Source organism: Morus notabilis, unplaced genomic scaffold (genome assembly GCF_000414095.1).
Source record: "Morus notabilis unplaced genomic scaffold, ASM41409v2 Scaffold697, whole genome shotgun sequence".
NCBI classification, from domain to species: domain Eukaryota; kingdom Viridiplantae; phylum Streptophyta; class Magnoliopsida; order Rosales; family Moraceae; genus Morus; species Morus notabilis.
In genome coordinates this window covers 225,364-246,627 of record NW_010357121.1, presented here as the reverse complement: position 1 = coordinate 246,627, position 21,264 = coordinate 225,364, and the positions used below count along the sequence as shown (strand labels likewise).

Genomic DNA, 21,264 nt, shown 5'->3' with positions numbered 1-21,264 from the left:
GCCTCCATCATTGGCCTTCTCACTCAATCAAACCCCATTACAAAAATTTGCTTTGCTATGCAATATTCTCTCTCTCCGTCATATTCCACCGGAAAGCAAGAAAACAACAACAAAATCCCACCTCCCATGACTTCCAAACACTGATCGATCAATCAAACAAACAAAACCTCCCATAAAACCACTTCCCAAAACCCACCCCCTTTCTTTGACTTCCAAACACTGATCAATCAATCAAACAAACAAAACCTCCCATAAAATCACTTCCCAAAACCCACCCCCTTTCTTCGGTTCTTCCCCATAAAACCACTTCCCAAAAACACTGACCAATCAATCAAACAAACAAAACCCTCTATAAAACCATTTCCCAAAACCCACCCTCTTTCTTCGGTTCTCCCCCATAAAATCACTTCCCAAAACCCATCCTCTTTCTTTGGTTCTTCTTCTTCTTCTTCTTCGGTTCTACCCCATAAAACCACTTCCCAGAACCCACCTTCTCCCCATAAAACCACTTCCTAAAACCCACCCTCTTTCTTCACTTCGGTTCTTCTTCTTCTTCTTCGGTTCTCCCCCATAAAACCACTTCCCAAAACCGACCCTCTGGAGTACTCCAACTACTCCTACCTGGACTCCCACGGAGCAGATCGACCAAAACCCACCCTCTTTCTTCGCTTCGGTTCTTCTTCTTCTTCGGTTCTCCCCCATAAAACTACTTCCCAAAACCCACCCTCTGGAGTACTCCAACTACTCCTACCCAGACTCCCACGGAGCAGATTGGCCAAAACCCACCCTCTTTCTTCACTTCGGTTCTTCTTCTTCTTCTTCAGTTCTCCCCCATAAAACCACTTCCCAAAATCCCCTCTGGAGTACTCCAACTACTCCTACCCAGACTCCCACAGAGCAGATCGGCCAAAACCCACCCTCTTTCTTCACTTCGGTTCTTCTTCTTCTTCTTCAGTTCTCCCCCATAAAACCACTTCCCAAAACCCACCCTCTGGAGTACTCTAACTACTCCTACCCGGACTCCCACGGAGCAGATCGGAACGGAGAAGAAGGCCTAAAGAGTACTACGTCGAGACTCCAACTACTCCTACCCGGACTCCCACGGAGCAGATCGGAACGGAGAAGAGGGCCTAAAGAGTACTACGTCGAGATTGGTGAAGGATAGAAAACGGAGAAGAGAGAAAATGAAAATGAGAATATGAAAACGAGTTTAATTTGTTTTCAGAAATGTGATAGCTTTTAGAAAAAAAATCCAGAAACGTTTTTGTTTTCAATTTTGGTAAAATGTTGCACCAAACGCACTCTTTCTGCCGGTTTTAATTTTTTATTCTCAGAAAACGTGAAAAGGGAAACAAAAATAGAAACAAACAGGCCGTATGTATTGTTAATTATTCATAGTGAAACCCGAGTACAATGGACGTAGCTTTCCATTAAGAGTAAATCACTCTAAATTTTTTAGGGCATGTTTAGTTTATGCGTTTAAATTAGTAATTCTTAATTTTAACATTTGAAATTTAAATTTTTTATGAGAAAAAAATACTGTAACAGAACTAAAACCATAAATTTAAATGTATGAAACAAACAAACTCTTAATCTGCTAGTTTATTATTTAATTTTCTTTTGCTTTTACCTCAATTTCTTTCATATTCAAGTTTTTCAGATGCTATCAAGAACGTGGTCATGGGCCTCATAATTTCGTTATAATCATTTCTGACTTTATCTAATTTGACTATAGAAAATCACGTCTACAGTTATTTTAGTATAAGACAGAGGATGTTGATATAAAAAGCCTATTGTAAATGACCAAAGTTGCTTATTCAAAAATTTCCCTTTAGCAAAAGAAAAAAAAAACAAATATTTCAAAATCTATAGAATTTTTTTGAAAAGATAAAAAAATTGAAATAGAGTAAAAAAAAAGTTTCTTAAATTAACTACCAATAATTCTTTATTTTTTAATTGTCAGATTCGTATCAAAATCTACTTATTCGACATATTTTTTTCATTTATTGTGATTTTAATTAAATGTAAAAAAATTATAACTATCAATAAACTGAATTACCGAAAAAACTCTAAAAAGATAGATCTTTTTATTATAAGATCTCAGGTCGATGCACACTTTATTATTATTATTTTTATTTAATTTTAAAATAAAAACTATGCGTCAGATACATATATTATATATAGTCATTAAAACAGAATTCTACCACCGCCAATGTATTTTTCAGATCGCATCAAAGGGGAAAAAAGAGTTAATTAAAGTTATCAAAAAAAAAAAAAAGAGTTTATGAAAAAAAAAAAAAGTTTCATTAAAAAAAAATCCAACAAACAAACAGCATTTCGTACGTGGAAGAGATTCCAGACCAAAGTCCACACCAGTCGAATCAGTAATGTGGTGTTTGGTTCATGGATTCAAATCATGTAATTAGAATTATTTTTAATTTGTGTGTATTTTTTATGAGAAAAAATACTATAGCGAACCACGAACCATGATTCGAAGGGCCCGTTTAGTTCGCTGATTCGAGTTTTTAATTCGAGTTGAGATGTGATTTTATGTGAGAGCTTTTTACTGTAACAAAAAAGTTAGATGTGATTGTTTGTGAGAGTTTTTTACTGTAACAAAATTCAAATTCTAAACTCAAATCAGTGAAATGAATAGGGGTTACCAATCGGAGCTTTAACTTAAATAAAACATAAACAGAATCTTAAACGCTGAAATTCTGTCAGTCAAAACCCTAATTTAGATTTTCCCAGAATTAATTAAAAAAGAGAAGAAAGAGAAAAAGGAATTGGAATCTTTGTGAAAAAGGTGTCAGATTGTCAGAATCAACGGCCACGATTCCACTGCCACCAACTATAAAAATCCACGGGATTCCGCAGCCTCCATTTTCACTCTTCCTTTCGAGCTTAGCCTTTTTCTCTTTCTTAGAGAGAGAGCTATAAAAATCCACGCGATTCCTCAGCCTCCATTTTAACTCTTTCTTTCGAGCTTAGCCTTTTTCTCTTTCTTAGAGAAAGAGAGAGAGGGAGAGAGAGAGAGGAGAGAAGGTCGCCATGTGTGGAATACTTGCGGTGTTTGGTTGCATAGAAAATTCTCAGGCCAAACGGTCCCGAATCATCGAATTGTCTCGGAGGTGATTTTTCCTTTTCAGTTTTGTCGTTATCGGATTTTCCATTTCCGAGTCCGATTCTGAACTCCTCAACCTTTACATTTTCCATACATTTTGTTTACGAGCTGAATTTTCGTTGATAAAGTGCTTCATTTACTTGAAATTTTGTTCATTGTTCAAATCTATTGGTATTTCTTTTATTTTCTTTGATTTCATTGTTAATTTGTTTTTGAAAATGGTTAACGATGATTCTTATTTGTTCTCTGTTTTCTAAAGCATTTTATTATTGTTTTTTTTGTTTTTCTTTAAACTATTAATTTTCGTCCTTCAAATCGTTGTTTTACTAATAAAAGTCATTGGATTTATTGTCCAAAACAAAGAAAAAAGGTCAACAGCTGCTGCTTTCTTTATTGCTTAGGAGTTATTTTTGTATACTAAAATGAATTTTGAGTTCGAAAAAATATTTCTTTATTTCTCTTGACCATATTGAAACAAAAATTTACAAACCATTGACCCTGATGTAGCCTTTTTAATTTTTAATTTTTTTCCTTTTTAAAATGAATCTGATTCATTTCTCTACAAAATTTTTAGTTTTTGAGTGATATGTATTTGTTAATCCTGACTTTCCGCACTTATTTCTTAAAAAACGTTTGGAATGTAGATAGTTTGCTCAGGAGTTGATGAAATGTCTTTATATATACATACATATGTGTGTGTGTGTGTGTGTAATTAAGACTATTGAAAAAGCTGGAAAAGGATTGACATTTCATCAATAACTCCTAACAAAGATGTTAGCTTATGGTGCTAATTGGATTTCTGTTTTATTTGAAAGTGTAGGTTACGCCATAGAGGTCCTGATTGGAGTGGGTTGCATTGTCATGAGGATTGTTATCTTGCTCATCAACGTTTGGCTATTGTAGACCCCACTTCAGGAGATCAGCCACTCTACAACGAGGACAAGACAATTGTTGTCACGGTACTCCTCCTTTATATCTACCTACAACCATATGTGCAAGCTTGCTCTCTCTCTCTCACACATTCATCTTTTTTCTTTTTTTTTATTTTTATTTTTTACTCTTATTTATTTATTTATTTCTGAAACATACACTTATTTGTTGTTTCATGACACCAAGATGGACAGAGATTATCAATACAAACTGCATAAAAAGAGCCCATAAATATAGATCAAGACATTCGGATAACCACATGCATAAATTTGTACATGTCCAGTGTGGTCTCAGTTGAAACTTTGGAATCTCGTAAAATGAATTGACTACGCCTATATTTGGTTTTCTTTTGAGAAAAGGTGTTGAAACACAAACTACTCATGAATGCTTTAGCCAAAAAAAAAAAAAAGACACTACCGATGAATGTATAAGAGACAAAGCCATTAATATAGGAGTCTATATCTATGAATTACTGCTCAACTGCTTTTGTTTTTGTTTTTGTTTCTTTCCTTCTTTTTTTCTTTTCTCTCTCGAGTTACTAAAAAATCAAGGTATCACGAATGCTCATATGTGACTATTGAAACTGTGGTTTAAGGTTAATGGCGAGATATATAACCACAAGGAATTAAGAGCACAGCTGAAGTCGCATCAGTTCCGGACTGATAGTGATTGTGAAGTCATTGCCCATCTTGTAAGTGATTGAGAACAGATTCAGACATACGAGATCGCTGAGTTGCCTTTTTCATTTCTTCTTTTTTGTGCCGTCTTTCTTATCTATGTATGTGAGGCATAACTTATAATTGGTCATTTCCAGTATGAAGAACATGGCGAGGATTTTGTGCACATGTTGGATGGCATGTTCTCATTTGTCCTTCTTGACACGCGAGACAAAAGTTTTATTGCCGCTCGGGATGCTATTGGAATTACCCCACTTTATATGGGCTGGGGTCTTGATGGTATGCAACTTTATCCTCATGTGTTCTATCTGGTCATTAGGATCAGTATTTTCATGGAATGTTTACGCTTCGTTTCTTTACTTGGAGATGTATAAGATGGTTGTAAACTAGGAAACCATATGCTGGTTAATATAATCACACAACATATACGAAGTGTTACTGTTATCTTTTTGGATCTCAGCAAGTAGAGGTTTCGTTTAGTTTTCTTTTACATGCTTCTATCTTGTGCTGGTTGGTAATTTTCATGTCATATATATATAAACATATACACTTAAAAAAAGACAATCAAATGAAGATTATATTCTAAAGCAGGGTTTGTTCATCTACAGGTTCAATTTGGTTTGCTTCTGAAATGAAAGCTTTGAGTGATGACTGTGAAAGATTCATGTCATTTCTTCCTGGGCATATATATTCTAGCAAGCAAGGTATGGCTCTATCAAGCTAGTGACTATTCATGCTCTCCATTGTTTAATTAAGAGTACAACTTGACCTAGACGTGAATGCTATTTCTTTGTAGTCTCCTTGATAGAGGCAAAAGAATAAAAAGTTGAGGAAAATAATATCCCATTCATTGGTTGACCACCTCAAGAACTCTGCAGAATAGGTTCAAATCTTTTGGTGGCTATGTGATATATCTTATGAGAATTTTAACTGGGCAAAATTCATGCTTAATATAAATTTGAATTTTGTTTGTTTGTTTATTATTATTATTATTATTTTTTATTTCTTCTTTTGATGGCTTGTTAAGAATGAATTTTGCTTGTTTAATGTTTTCAGCAATTGCTTTTACCTATGGGGAGTTTAGAATGCATGTGTTCCATTTTACAAATTGATTTATTTACAGGAGCACTGAGAAGGTGGTACAACCCACCCTGGTTCTCAGAACAAATACCTTCAACTCCTTATGATCCAATAGTTCTTCGAAAGGCTTTCGAGAGGGTATGCTCTGAACTTGCATTACTTCTTGCAATTTTTTTATTGCTAGTAATATTAGTGGCAGTTGGTTTTTAAGAATTCCATCTATTTTCGTAATTATTCATCCATTAATGAGTAATTCGAAAGTAGTGAATACAATTAAACTTCAATTTGTTATCTTGAAATCTTGCAGGCTGTTGTGAAGAGACTTATGACGGACGTACCATTTGGTGTCCTCCTCTCTGGCGGCCTGGACTCATCACTTGTAGCAGCTGTGGCTTCTCGCTACTTGACTGAATCAGAGGCTGCTTGTCAGTGGGGATCTCAGCTACACACCTTCTGCGTTGGTTTGAAGGTCTGATAGCCAATCTCCACCACACACACACACACAGATTTTTTTTTTTTTTTTTATCATTTTTCCCATCAGTGCTTCGATCATGATTAATGCGTCGCGGATGCATTCTGAGCATGGTTTAATTGTATCTACCTTTGATTGAGTTTTTCTTGTTAGATTAGCTTTCTATACATTTCTATTTATTCATATGCTTCTTGTTTTACATATTCAGGGTTCTCCTGATCTAAAAGCTGCCCAAGAGGTAGCAGATTACCTTGGAACTCGCCATCATGAGTTTCACTTCACTGTTCAGGTGATCCTTTGTGCTCTCAGGTTAACTTAGAGCAAACAATTTGTGCGCCTTAATTATAACAAAAATTAATTGTTTCCTTTCTATTTCAGGAAGGCATAGATGCAATTGAGGAAGTCATTTACCATATTGAAACATATGATGTAACCACTATCAGAGCTAGCACTCCCATGTTTCTTATGTCTAGAAAAATTAAGTCTTTGGGAGTGAAAATGGTTCTTTCTGGGGAAGGTTCTGATGAAATTTTTGGGGGTTACTTATATTTCCATAAAGCACCTAACAAGGAGGAGTTTCACCAAGAAACATGTCGGAAGGTCATAATGTCTCCCTTGCTTCTTTATTTTTTATTTATTTTTTTCTTGTTTAATAGAATGGCACTCAAATCATGTAAGGCACGTTGCAATACCAGTGGATTTGTCATACTACCTTTGTTTTGAATAACTGAAAGCTAGTAAGTTTCTAATGGCTCTTCTTCACAATTGAACAGATCAAAGCTCTTCATCTTTATGACTGTCTGCGAGCGAATAAAGCAACTTCAGCTTGGGGGCTTGAGGCTCGTGTTCCCTTTTTAGACAAAGAATTTATCAACATTGCTATGAGCATCGATCCAGAATGGAAAATGGTAAACGTTGAATTGGTATCGTACATGTTTCTGAAGTTTTACTGCTGAGAATCTATATTAAAATCCAATATTGGATCCAAAAACTCCCACTATTTGTGCAGTAGCCAGTGGTAAGTGGCCACTCATCTTAGAGGAATGCGGTATTCAGGGGATTTATTTGTGCCATACTTCAATGTTTTACCTGAAGAATGGGTTGTCCATTTTAAGTAGTTATATTCTTTAGATGTTTATGAATATGCTACCATTTTTGAGCTGACGTTGCCTTTTACTTGTAGTTGGGACGATTATCATGAATTTGTCTCTTTCTCTATTATCATCATTGGTGGTGTTTGACATAGCTTTTAAGAATCTTGGTTTTCTACTGCTTGGAAGTTGTTCGTTGGATAATTTGGATAAATCACCTTTTTATTTGTCCATTAATTACAATTTTTAATGCCTTTGGAAGTCATAAGTTCAAGCCTTCTTTTTCCATTTTTATGGTCGTAATACCAATTTCTTTCATGCTCTGATAACTACAGATCAGACCTGATCTCGGAAGAATTGAAAAGTGGGTCTTACGTAATGCATTTGATGATGATCAGAAACCGTATTTACCAAAGGTCTGTATCTGTATGCTTATGCTACACATATGTTAATACTTATCAAATTAAATACGGACCAGTATTTTGCATATTTAATTGGCTTTAGTCTCTTGTATGTGCAACTCATGTAGATAAATTCATTTATTTTGTTTTCTTTCTGGTTATAGCACATATTATACAGACAAAAGGAGCAATTCAGTGATGGTGTGGGGTACAGTTGGATTGATGGCTTGAAGGATCATGCAAACAAACAAGTATGGCTTCTACTTTTGGGCGTAGTTATGACTTTGCCCTAATTTTAAGTTTCCATAGTTCAGTCTCTATTTGTACTGCCTGTAGCTAACTTCATTTAGCTGCGGAACGAAACAAATAAGCAACAGATACTTATTCATCAGCTGGCTTAACATTTAGCTCTTTTGTTTCGGTCATAATTGACCAGGTAACAGATGCAATGCTGATGCACGCAAGCTTTGTTTATCCTGAAAACACTCCTACCACAAAAGAAGCATACTATTACCGGACTATATTTGAGAAGTTCTTCCCCAAGGTGGGATTATAGAATATACACAATTTTTTTTTTCTTTTCTTGTTTTACATTGTCATGGACATGGTTATAGATGCCTATATCCCAGAATGCTTTTCTGTGAAACTAATCTTTTACATTAGTCTTGATCATCATTCATTTAGTGCTCATTAAACTGACCGGCTTTTGGACAGAACGCTGCTAGATCAACAGTTCCTGGTGGTCCAAGTGTGGCATGTAGTACCGCCAAAGCTGTGGAATGGGATGCAGCATGGTCAAAAAATCCCGATCCATCAGGCCGTGCTGCACTCGGTGTTCATGCAGCGGCATATGAGGAATCATTGGGTGATAAGGATGCCAATGTTCTGAGTGGATCTCCCCAAAAACTAGGAGGAGGGATTGTAGGGCAAGCTGCAACAGTTGTTTAATTTACAACTATAATACTTTATGAAGTACTTGTCAAATGATCAATACTTCCCAGTTTTGCTCATGCTGGCAAAGGTACTAATCTTATCCTCGGCATCTTCAATCATTTAGAATCTTTGAAACATTTGTTTCTTTTCGTTTCTTAAGGTCTTCATTCTCTGGCAGCTCCTCCAGGCGAACTGCAGTGCTTCTTGGAGTTTGGACCAGGAATTAACAAACTGTTCGTTGATTTACTTGAAGGCCTTCTTTGGTTCTACATTGTTGTGTGTTGGAGCTTAGGCTAATGTTCATTCCAGTCCTTCCCCGGGCTTCTTTGTAAATTAGTAATGAACATTTCAAGTTATGTCATCATGTAATGTTTGACCCCTATAATCCTTTAATGAAATACTCTTTGTTTTTATGTACTTCGTTAAATTGAGGTACGATCGAGTAAACTCATTGGCTTTGCAGGTGATATCCTGAAAATCTCACGTAAACCCGTTTGAACTTGTGCCATTGTTCGTTTGTTTGTTAAGTTCTTGAACTGTAGCACTTGTAACAAAGGGCCCCGAACTTTAAAACGCAACCATATGTTCCCCTGAAATTTTATAAGATGTCCAAACTAACCTACTGTCAGCTTTTCTAATGGAAAAACTCGTGATAGTCGCGTGATCCCAATTTTTGGGAATTTTTGTAAATATCCAATTAGAGGAGAGAATTGTGTGGAGAGTGATGAATGTTCAACAGCATGAGAATAGTTGACTCGCACTGTTCTTCGACACTGCCGTACTGGAAAGTGTCGTCGCCTCACAAGTCATAGCCATGGCAAGTCGTTTTTTCGTAGGTTTGGATCATCATCTAGCTCGTCTTAAAAGACTGGAAATGAAATGAAAACTTTAGATAATAAATTCTTACTCACCAGAAGGCCGCAACCACTAGGGGCTCGTTCATTTCACCGATTTGAGTTTTCAATTTTAGGTTTCTACAGAAAAAAACACTCAGAAAATATTACATCTAACTTTTTCTGCTACAGTGAAAAGCTCTCAGAAAATGTCACATCTCAGCTCAAATTGAAAACTCGAATCCGCAAAGTAAACGAGGCCTAGATGATTGTTATAATCCAGAACGAGAAAACAATACCAAATAACTCTCTAAATTCAATAGTGCCAAGGGGATTACGTTTGCAAAGTTCCATGTAAAAAACTATTATTAACCGGTATACATTCTACAAAAGTCAAAACCAATATCGTCTGTACAAAACATGGTATAAGATCTTTGTAATATTTACAGAGTGGTCATAGCTTTAACAAGCCGTCGATATGCACAAAAACCAGTTTTCATTCATTATTTTGTCAGCATCATCAAGCATCCACCAATTCATAGTAACGTTTCAGCTGCCAGAGTTGCAAGGTGATGGTCGCAACAATCATCAAAGTGGAAAAGTGGAAACGTCAGTCGTGAGAGCATTCACCACCGGCATATACCAGGCGCTTCCATGCGGCTTAAAGCAAGTATCTCATCGTATTTTGAAGGGTACACAAAACCCCACAACTGCATTGCATAAGCAAGAATTTAATTTCTTTCAATGTGATAAGTCATCTCCAAATCATGCAGATATGATGAAATTTGGGTATAGTGTGTGTGCGCGCACGCGCGCGTGTGCGCGCGTGTGTGTGTGTGTGTGAGAGAGAGAGAGAGAGAGTGCAGTGACTTCTTGCACGCGTGAAATAAGAAGCTTTGCACACACCTCAACTTCTTTCACCTCAAAGTCTTCCGAGTTTGCAAGACAAGGGTTTCCATAGGTTTCGGAGACTGAACTTGACCCGTTTAGCCTATGATGAAGATATTGAGAACATAGAAAATCAAAAGAAATGATATTGTGATATATACATCAAGTACTCTTCGATGGATGTAGAAATAGGAGAAAAAAAGTTAAAAGAGCAAAAGGAAAAAGGACAAGAATTCTTACAAATCATTGTCCAAATATAACGCGAAGTGACCACCACCACCAATTGCTAGAAAGTCGAGTGAGCACAAAGTGAAATAGCGATTTGCACCTGTTTATTTACCACAATTATTTCCGAGTCAAAGAAAGCCGGATCTTAGAATGAAATAGGCACTATGAGAGGTATATATCTACATGTTTATCGAACTCCTTTATTTTCAGGACTTATTTCAGTTCATCGGTATTAATCATGTCATTCTGACAACATTATTACTGAACTTTTAATTGTCAAATCAGGTAGCCAAATAGCATAGAAAGAAAGGAATCTTTTTAAAAATGATATCTCAACTCCGAAATTCCATTCAAGTTTGTACATGGTGTTGATAAATGTTACGACCCATCCACCTAACCCAGGCCCAAGCGTAGACAGCCCTTACACGGGGCCCAAACCTTGGCGAGTCTATCAAAGGAGGAAGGAGTTGGTTACAGATGGTTACGGGGTTAGCAAATGAGGAGGTTACACGTGGCAAGCTAGAGACTGTAGCTGGAGATTTAGTAGTTGGTGGGCGGCATTAGTGGGAAAAGGAGAAAAAATATCAGAACAGTCTTGGTGGGCAAGAGGAACATCCTCTTGATCGGGATTGAGCTCATGGGGGTGTTTATTGCTACCTTAAAACATCATTCCTTTCCTTAGGGATTTGTTATTGTAATTCCGTTTGGGTACTCAAGCTAGTTGCAGAGTTTGAATCTGGGATTATATTGTAACTTGTGATGTTGTTTCTTGAAAGCAATTGCAGTATAAATCTCACCCTTCTTTTTATTCTCTCGTCCTTGTCATTCGTTGCTAAATTCTTACCTCTAACAAATTGGTCTGACCTGCCATGACGAACACGAGAGTGGAGTCCCGCTTGGACGCGTTAGAGAAGAGTTTAACGTCGGTCGAAGACGCACTGAAGCAAATGAAAGAGGGGACACTCACCCAAGATGCCAAAATGCAGGGCATCGCGGGGAAGTGACGCGGATTAACAACCGCCTGGATACTGTGGATGAACTTAAGATAATGCTCTCCAGCGTGTTGAAAGGGAAGCACGCGGATGGAGAACCAAGTGATTAAGCGGCAGCAGTGTCGTCTCTACCACGGGAACACTCATGTCCTACGACTGCCGAGGTCAGCAACCGATTCACCACTACTAAAGAGTCGCCTTCAGCAAACAGCTGGGATGAACTCCATAACGCAGCTAAACGGGTGGAGATACCAACCTTTGACAGTACAGATCCGCTTGGATGGATTGCTCGGGCTGAGCAATATTTTAACGTCCATAACACACCTAATGTCCTCAAAGTCTGCTTGGGCAGTGATTTGTATGGAGGGCTCTGCTCTTCACTGGATACAGTGGATTCGCAAGAAAGACCCGTCTCTCTCCTGGGAGGTGTTAGTCGCCGAACTCATTAGGCGTTATTGCGGACGGAAGGCGAGCAATCCGTACGAACGACTCACTATGCTACGCCAAACGGGTTCCGTTGCATAATACATTGAAGAATTTGTGGCCACAATTGCTCAAGTTTCGGAGTTTCCGGATCTGCAAGCCTTAGGGTACTTCATGGGGGGGCTCAAAGACGTAATCCAACGCCGCGTCCGTACTCATAACCCGGCAGATGTGTCTCGAGCGATGGAGTTGGCCTACGACGTGGAAGAAGAGCTGGGTATTCAGACGACAGGTGTATTCGGTGGACGACAAGTTGGGAATGTGTCGTTTTCGGGCCACCGTTTTTCTTCAAGCAGGGATCTTTCGGGCGGGCCCCAGCTTACCCACTTACCCGACCCAGTAATTGGAAATCTGGGTCCTAATCCTTTCCAGGACCAGTCCAAGATACACGCACCACCCACACACCTCGGGACACTCCACGCCCTATGGGAGAAGTTTCTCAAACGAAGTCGGCAGGACTCCAACCACCGGACAGACCCCAGACGGCACTCCCGAGGTCCAGAGGAACGCAAAATTATTCGCACCAAGAATTTCTAGAGATGCGAGAGAAGGGCTTGTGCTTTAAGTGTCGGCGGCCATTCCACCCCCTCCACCAGTGCCCTAACAAAAGCATGCGCGCCATCATCGCCGACGATGACGAGGAATTGGAGGCAGAAGGGGAACTTGATAAGCTGGAAGCCGCAGAAACCGTCGTGAGCGAGCAACTGGATGAAGCATATTTTAGCCACGTGAAGCTTCCCTCGTATTCGGTGGGAGGGATTTCTCAGCCTCGCACCATGAAGCTCGCCGGCTCGATGAATGTGAGCCCTATCGTCGTCATGGTGGATAGTGGCGCAAGCCACAATTTCATCTCCGCGGGGGTTATTGCTCTGCTGAATTTGCCATTGGAGGATACCGGCAGTTTTGGGGTTAAGTTAGGTTATGGGCATAAGGTGTCTGCTCGAGGAGTTTGCAATAATGTCCAGATCACGTTGGGTGACCTCTCTTTTCTAGTGAATTGTTACAAGTTTGACTTGGGTGGGGTCGATGTTATTTTGGGAGTGGCATGGCTTGAGACACTAGGGGAAGTGCGGGTTGAATTGGCACACGATGACAATGAAATTCAACTGGCGAGGTACAATGGTGGAAATCGTGGGTGATCTAGCGTTATGCCACACGCCTGTCTCCGCACAGTCACTGTTGAAAACGGCTGATGTGATTTTTAGCAACCTGTTGTGGGAAGTCGAGGGCCGAGTCGCGGAGATTGATGTGGCACCAACTAACGACAAGGCCCTAACAGAGACCCAACGGGCTGATCTGCACAAGTTACTAACCGCCTATGAGAAGATTTTTCAAGAGCCCCACGGGCTTCCGCCGCCACGGACCACTGATCATTCCATTCCTATTGTGGAAGGGGTGAATCCAGTAAGTGTCCGGCCCTACCGGTATGCACATGCGCAGAAGGATGAAATCGAGAAACTTGTGTCGGAGATGTTGGCAGCAAGAGTGATTCGTCTGAGTACCAGTCCTTACTCGAGCCCTGTGATCCTGGTCAGGAAGAAGGATGGGAGCTGGCGTTTTTGTGTAGACTACCGCCAATTAAACAAGGTGACCGTACCGGATAAATACCCCATTCCAGTCATTTGTGACATGCTGGATGAGCTACAGGGGGTTGAGTACTTCTCTAAGTTGGACCTACACGCTGGCTATCACCAAATACGTGTTCGGGCTGCGGATGTGCCGAAAACGGCGTTTTGAACACATGAGGGGCACTATGAATTCTTGGTGATGCCCTTTGACTCACCAATGCCCCTGCCACATTCCAAGCGACGATGAATGAGATATTCCGAGCTTATCTCCGAAAATTTATTTTGGTTTTTTTTATGACATTCTTGTCTACGGCACAACTTGGGATGCACATGTGGGGCATTTAAGGGTGGTGTTGGAATTGTTGGAGGTTAACCAGCTGGTTGTTAACAAAAAGAAATGCCAAATTGGGAGGCAATCTGTTGACTATCTGGGACACGTTATTTCGGCAAAAGGAGTAGCAATGGACCCCAGCAAGATTTCCAGCATCCTTCGCTGGCCGACGCCTCTCAACATTCGGGCCGTTCGCGGATTCTTAAGTCTCACGGGCTACTATCGAAGGTTTATACAGGGCTACGGGAAGATCACACAACCCCTCACAAATTTATTAGAAAAAGACCTGGGATTTAATTGGACCACAAAGGAACACCGCGCATTTGAGGAGTTGAAAGAGCAGATGATCACGGCCCCGGTACTCAGCATGCCTGATTTTTCCAAACCGTTCATCATTGAATGTGACGCTTCCAGGAGAGGGCTAGGGGCAGTGTTGATGCAAGATAACAAGCTGGTAGCATACTTTAGTAAGGCACTGTCGGACAGAACTTTAGCCAAGTCGACTTACGAGAAAGAATTGATGGCGCTGGTCCTGGCGATTCAACATTGGCGGTCGTACCTCTTAGGACGCAAGTTTTGCGTGCGCACCGACCACAAAAGTTTGAAGCACCTCCTACAGCAGCGGATAACGACTCCGGCGCAGCAGAATTGGATTGCAAAATTATTGGGGTATGACTTCGAGATTCAATACAAGGCGGGAACTTGCAACAAAGCCGCTGACGCATTATCGCGTCGAGACGAGGAAGTTGAATTTTTAGCCATAAACTGCCCCCAATGGCTGGATGCCGAGGAAGTAAACAAAGCTATTCTTGCTGACCCTAAACTCGCTTCCATTGTACAACAACTTCACGCAGATCCCAAGAGTTGCCCACCCTATACATTGATACAGGAACAGTTGTTCTACAAGGGACGGTTAGTGATTCCGGCCAATTCTCCTTGGGCTCAGTCGCTCCTATAAGTGTTCCATTGTACTGCCATAGGAGGACACTCGGGAGCCTATCGGACTAATCGACACTTAGCTGCCAATATTTTTTGGCCAGGGATGATGAAAACAATGAAGGCCTTCGTGGCTGCTTGCCTTGTTTGTCAGAAGCAAAAGTATTTGGCCACAACACCCGCCGGGCTGCTGCAGCCACTACCGATTCCGACGGCAGTTTGGGATGATATTGCCATGGATTCCATCTCCAGACTACCGAAATCAGCTGGCTTTGACTGCATCTATGTGGTGGTTGACTGGTTTTCCAAGTACGGGCACTTTATTGCCATCAAACACCCTTACACCGCGAAGTCAATTGCGGCTGTTTTCGCGAAGGAGATCGTTCGGTTACATGGCGTCCCCAGCTCGATAGTCAGTGATCGGGATCCAACTTTCATTAGCGCGTTCTGGAGGGAATATTTTCGATTGCAGGGGACGGTACTACGGATGAGCTCTTCTTATCATCCGGAGACGGACAGACAAACCGAAGTTCTCAACCGAGGTCTGGAAACTTACCTCAAATGCTTTGTTTCGGAGCAACCGAAACAGTGGCCACAATGGCTGAGTTGGGCGGAGCTTTGGTATAACACTACATACCACGCCGTAGCAGGGAGAACACCATTTGAAATTGTCTATGGCAGACCACCTCTTACGATTCATACATTTCTTCCAGGGGAAACGAGAATTGAGGCAGTAGCTAGTTTGTTGGCTAATAGGGGGAAATTTTGAGGCAGCTGAGGTACAACCTCTTATGCGCACAGGACAGGATGCGTAAATATGTGAATGTCCACCGGAAGGATGTCCAATTTGCCATGGGTGACAAGGTGTTCCTTAAGTTGCGGCCACACTGTCAGCAATCCGTCGTGCATCGCGTTAACCCAAAGCTCTCCGCCCGCTATTATAGACCCTTCCTTATTCTGCAACGCATTGGTTCTATGGCTTACCGGTTGCAACTTCCCCCTACTTCACGCATCCATCCAGTTTTTCATGTCTCCCAATTGAAGAAGGCAGTAGGCAACCACCCAGTTGAAGGCCAATTACCGGCGGGGTTGGAAATAGACGACGAGCCCACTGTGGAACCAGAGGAAATAGTTGCGGAGCGGCCTATGAGGGTTAATGGGGTAGCAGTGAAGCAAGTCTTGGTACAGTGGAAAGGAAAACCTGTCGAGGAGGCCACATGGATGGACTATGAGGTGTTTAAAGGCCAATTTCCCCAGCACAGCCTTGAGGACAAGGCTGTTTCTAAAGCGGGAGACATTGTTACGACCCATCCACCTAACCCATGCCCAAGCGTAGACAACCCTTACACAGGGCCCAAACCTTGGCGAGTCTATCGAAGGAGGAAGGAGTTGGTTACAGACGGTTACGGGGTTAGCAAATGAGGAGGTTACATGTGGCAAGCTAGAGACTGTAGCTAGAGATTTAGTAGCTGGTGGGCGGCGTTAGTGGGAAAAGGAGAAAAAATATCAGAACAGTCTTGGTGGGCAAGAGGAGCATCCTCTTGATCGGGATTGAGCTCCTAGGAGTGTTTATTGCTACCTTAAAACGTCATTCCTTTCCTTAGGGATTTGTTATTGTAATTCCGTTTGGGTACTCAAGCTAGTTGCAGAGTTTGAATCTGGGATTATATTGTAACTTGAGATTTTGTTACTTGAAAGCAATTACAGTATAAATCTCACTCTTCTTTTTATTCTCTCATCCTTGTCATTCGTTGCTAAATTCTTAACTCTAACAATAAACATGACATTTAGAAGTAAAAGGACAATCCTATGTTTATGTTTTGCTTGTGTAATAATTGCGTTCTAACATACTGTAAGCAAGTAAACAAGGATAAGTAAATTTATTGCTAATCGTCAGCCCAACGAATGCAAAAATACAATTTTGAAATTACACATAGCTTGAAGTCCGAGCATTGAATTCCGACACAAACAATTACATCAATACCTGTAGGGTGAAATATAACAGGATGTCCAGGTCTATCTGTGAAAACAAATGTTTCATTTGATCCCTGCTCATTTTTAACTGTCACTAACATATAAAAGAAATATTATCACCAAAATGAACTTGAAAGAAGTATGCCTTTGAGCAGCACCTGATATTTTTTCTTGTTCGTTGGTCTTAGGGGTGCCTCAATCAAGCCACCAAAAACTGCACCTTTGCGGTCCCCAACAACCTGAAAGAATTTTTTAATCAGGTAATGCTTAATATTCGAGATGGTTCTTCAGTTTGCAAATAGAAAGAAGATAACTTTCCTCATTGTGAATAAAATTTGTGTTAATCATCAAAAAGTCATACAAGTATGTGAAATTATTATGAAAGCCCTTTGGACCGAATTGATCAAATGCACGCTATATATTCAGCCAAAACTCTAAATTTAAGCCTCCAACATGAGATGAAAACACATTTTTTTTTTGGGTTTGATACCACTAATCAAGTCACCCAATATCATTTCACCAGTATCTCAAACTTGTACCAAGTATCCCATGGTCTTCCACTAGAAAAACTTGGAATGAGAACATCCATACTAAAATTAAAACAAATTTTTACCAGCAGGCTAGGGCCGGGCCAAAGCATGCTCCTTCTGTAGAGCGTTGAAAGTGAAATGCCATGCCTCCATGTACTGTACAGGACACCAAAGACATATTAGAGACATTAACAGTTGATCATAACTATTAACGACAGCATGATGTTCACAATGGAACATGTCGAATTTGGTTTCCCCAATGAGAAAATTCTCGTATTCTTCACCTGTATAGTAACATCCATCTCCTTCCCTGAACAAGTGCTGGAAGTGATGCATAAAGAGCAGTTCTTGTATGCTCCGAGAGAAGGAAGGAAGGCTCAGAAACATCTGGTAGATGATTCAAAATCAAAGCATCTGGTCCTTGGACTTTATGGATACGTGGCATATGCCCCATTTCAACTCCAGCAAGTTTATCATCATCGACATTGTCTCCATCAATTTTCAAGTCCAAATCAGCCCTATGATCATGATTCCGATACACACTAATTCTTGCAGCTTGGTACACTGCCCTAGAAAGAGTTTGCTTTCCCCTGGAAAATATGCTTCTCCTTCCACCATTCTCTTTCATTGCAGATTTAGATGGTGTATTACCTTCATCCACTTTCTCATCAACTTGGTCATCTGAGTTCGGATTCTCTTCGGACTCTGCAGATGACAATAGCGAGTATAGAAATGCAGAGAAGGAAGAAGTATCTGGACCGTCAACTAATTCCTCGGATTTCTCTTCACCAGTGAACTCAAGTTGACCTCGTTTTGACTCGGTCTCATCTTCCTGCAAAAGCAGATGATACATTGCCAATTTGTTATAGTTTGGAGAACACTTATTCCAGAGTCTCATAATCCTAGAAGAAAACATATCCAAGGCAAATTTCGACTTTTGATAGAAGAACGCATTTATCACTGTTGAAAATTATTTAAATTACGAAAAATGATACATGTCATGAGGAAGTAATTTCATTGCATACATCATGAAGCTAAAATATAAGCTGTAACAAGCTGGGAGAAAACAGTTATTTTAGTTTCCCAGAACCTACAGAATTTTGACACGTGTACATTCATGAATCATGATATTGGAAATAAAATTTTCAATAATACGCATATCGTAGCTCTTACACATCATTGCATTGAAAATCTCAGAAATATGGACCACAATCTCAAGGTTTTTTAAGGTAGTGATCAAAATACCTCCAATTTTACCTAATTGGCAATTCGGCAACATTGTCATGGAAGCTTTTTATTAACTAAGATAAGATCATCCATTGTCTTAAATTCAGGAGTGAGATATTTCTTCTCCAACAGTTAAACAATACGAAACTAAGAATACCCAATATCATAACAAAACTATTGAAAACATCATTAGAGACAACAAGAATATGCTAGAAATGGCCAATCATCAAGATCCAGAGAGAGAGAGAGAGAGAGAGTGAAAAAAAAAAACATCAAATTCTATGACCAAAAAAGACAATCATAAAAACCCAGAGAGAGGGAAAAAAAAAAGACAAATTCCATGACAAAACAAGACAAGCATCAAAACCCAGAAATATTTTCAAGTCAACAAAATAAGAAAGGAAAAGATATACTTACGGGTGATGAAGGAGGAGGAGAATTTGGTGGAGAAGGCTTGGAGGATTTGTCAGAAATGGGGTTGAGGAAAACAGTGGTGAGATCGGAGACAAAGTGGGCAGCTTTACTCCGAAACGACTGTTTCTGTTTCTGTTTCTGTTTCTTACCCATTTTTTGCGGTCATATAAGCAAACCGATGACGATGAAAATTCCTCACAACCTATCTCTAATCCCGACCCTTAATATCATTTCCCCAAAGATTCCAAATTTCCCACTTCCTCTTTTTTTTTCTTTCTTCTCTTGCTTTTTCCTTTTTTTTTTTTTTTTTTCTTTTGGCTTTGGTTTTGTAAAAAAATTTTCAGCCAAATAAAAAAAAAAGAAAAGAAAAAGCGATCACTAACAATTAATACGCCTACAATGCATATCCAATGCCACCTTCTCTATCTAATATTTGTTTTGGTTTGCTTCTCAGTCAAGGACCAAAAAGGTCGAAAATTATTTTTTTTATTTTTAATTTTTTTTTCGGGTAGAAGAAAGGGGTTTTCTTTTTCTTCTTCTTCTTTTTTTTTTTTTTGGAGGTTGGAAGAAGAGTATTTTAAAGCTAATAAACTATAATCAACTTTTCAAATTTTGTTGAGGTCGCTTTTCACACCCAACCATGGTTACATTGCCTAACAGACAGGCTCCAAAAGTCCGGAGTTTATAGAACTGGAATATGCCCAATCTATTTATATAAAATTTATGCACAAAGGCGACCAGCAGGCCTCCATGGCCCAATGGACAAGGCACTAGTCTATTGAATCAGAGATTTTAAGTTCGATTCTCAGTAGAGTTGAGATGGCTTGTTTTCTTCTTCTTTTTTTCTTTCTTTTTCCTAAAAACTTGGTTGATATAAGGGTAAGCACGTCATTTAGCACTTCTATTTGTCATTTTTTTATTGCTTGTGAGATTTTCTAATACGTCTAGTGTATCAGTATGATATATATTTTTAATCATTGAATTTGTATATTTTTTTAATTTTTACGTGATTTTATGCACGTAATTTTACACTTCTATTTATCGTTTTTCTTTTTTATCACTTGAGAGATTTTCTTGTACGCCTAGTATATAAGTAATATAAATTTTTTTAATCATTAAATTTACGTGTTTTTTTAATTTTTATGTGATTTTATATAAATTTAACTAATAAAAAATTTGGTCTACCAACGTACGTTGGTGTATCAGATTTTTAAGGAGAAAAGAATATGGCACGTTTGTTTCCTATATTCGTCTCTGATTCTGAATCATGATTCATGGTTCTCTACAGTGTTTTCTCTCACAAAAAATACACGTGAAACGAGAATGATTCTGAATCGTAATTTTGAATACATAAACTAAACGTCCTCTAAGGCTCCCTCAATAGTTAGCGTGTGTGGATGCCACGTCCTAATTCTATATTGCTTTGAGATAATGGATTGACTTTTAAGTCCCCTATTTTCCAACGTCATCCTTCCTGATTTTTTTTTCTTTTTCACTTAAGAAAGCCTTTTTTTTTTTTTTGGTTGGTGAAAGGGTAAGTAAGCATTTCTTTCCTACTTAGCTAATCTATATATCACCCACCTAGACATAATGTAATTATGCTATCAATGTTATTACGAATTTTAAATCTAAAATTTTACTAATTACTAATTTTTATGCAATATTAGCTGTAAGGAAGGAGAATCAAATTTATTCTAATAGAGAATAATTATCTTGTGTTACTTTTTTTTTTTTTTATCTAAATTACTTTGATACGTTTGTTTCATTTACTAATCATGAAAGGAAAATAATCATCCTTTAGAGTTTTGTCATTGTCAACAATGGAGTTTTCGAATTAAAAATTCCAGGCACGTCCTATTTAGCAAGAAGGGTTAGACGACTAGATTTTTTGTATGTATGTTTTATTGTACTATCATGAAAGGAATATCATCCTTTCAAGAAAAGGGAACACCTAAATATGCATAAAATATATAAAGATAGATTTTTCGAATTTGAAACTTTTGAGGCACCTTCTACTTGGCAAGAAGGTGGAGACAACTAGATTTTGTATAACTTTCTCAATAAAGATATTATAGACACCTGAAGATGACTATAGTCCAACAATAGTACTGTCAAATTCTATTAATAATATTTCATTTATGATATTATAAGT

The 21,264-nt window shown here is 39.1% G+C and overlaps 2 protein-coding genes across 3 annotated transcripts; one reads left to right on the top strand and one right to left on the bottom strand.

The window, feature by feature from the left end:
- Positions 1-2,879: 2,879 nt before the first annotated feature.
- On the top strand, positions 2,880-9,125 carry LOC21404938 (asparagine synthetase [glutamine-hydrolyzing] 2). 2 transcript variants are annotated; one of them, XM_024166298.1, is made up of 15 exons: positions 2,880-3,131; positions 3,945-4,083; positions 4,650-4,745; positions 4,869-5,010; positions 5,340-5,435; positions 5,855-5,949; positions 6,119-6,280; positions 6,492-6,572; positions 6,662-6,883; positions 7,057-7,191; positions 7,710-7,790; positions 7,940-8,026; positions 8,212-8,319; positions 8,490-8,796; positions 8,887-9,125. In XM_024166298.1, the coding sequence occupies exons 1-14, from the start codon at positions 3,052-3,054 to the stop codon at positions 8,721-8,723; spliced, it is 1,758 nt and encodes a 585-aa protein (XP_024022066.1). In that variant the 5' UTR covers positions 2,880-3,051; the 3' UTR covers positions 8,724-8,796; positions 8,887-9,125. The 2 variants fall into 2 exon arrangements, with proteins under 2 accessions (XP_024022066.1, XP_024022073.1); XM_024166305.1 differs by having other exon boundaries at positions 8,869-9,125.
- Positions 9,126-9,875: 750 nt separating this feature from the next.
- On the bottom strand, positions 9,876-19,743 carry LOC21404934. The gene is made up of 8 exons (XM_010089283.2): positions 19,116-19,743; positions 17,756-18,303; positions 17,555-17,627; positions 17,100-17,180; positions 16,952-17,015; positions 10,670-10,757; positions 10,448-10,532; positions 9,876-10,251 (listed from the first exon to the last, which is right to left on the bottom strand). Exons 1-8 carry the CDS (start codon positions 19,263-19,265, stop codon positions 10,168-10,170), a joined length of 1,173 nt encoding a protein of 390 aa, XP_010087585.2. The 5' UTR covers positions 19,266-19,743; the 3' UTR covers positions 9,876-10,167.
- Between the last annotated feature and the right edge of the window lie 1,521 nt (positions 19,744-21,264).

Coding starts and splice junctions, on each gene's coding strand:
- LOC21404938 (XM_024166298.1), top strand. CDS start 3,052: ATGTGTGGAATACTTGCGGTGTTTGGTTGCATAGAAAATTCTCAGGCC. Junction 4,746..4,868: donor GTGAAGTCATTGCCCATCTT/GTAAGTGATTGA, acceptor GGTCATTTCCAG/TATGAAGAACATGGCGAGGA. Junction 8,320..8,489: donor TTGAGAAGTTCTTCCCCAAG/GTGGGATTATAG, acceptor GCTTTTGGACAG/AACGCTGCTAGATCAACAGT.
- LOC21404934 (XM_010089283.2), bottom strand. CDS start 19,265: ATGGGTAAGAAACAGAAACAGAAACAGAAACAGTCGTTTCGGAGTAAA. Junction 18,304..19,115: donor CTCCTCCTCCTTCATCACCC/GTAAGTATATCT, acceptor CTGCTTTTGCAG/GAAGATGAGACCGAGTCAAA. Junction 10,758..16,951: donor TGTTATATTTCACCCTACAG/GTATTGATGTAA, acceptor GTAAATAAACAG/GTGCAAATCGCTATTTCACT.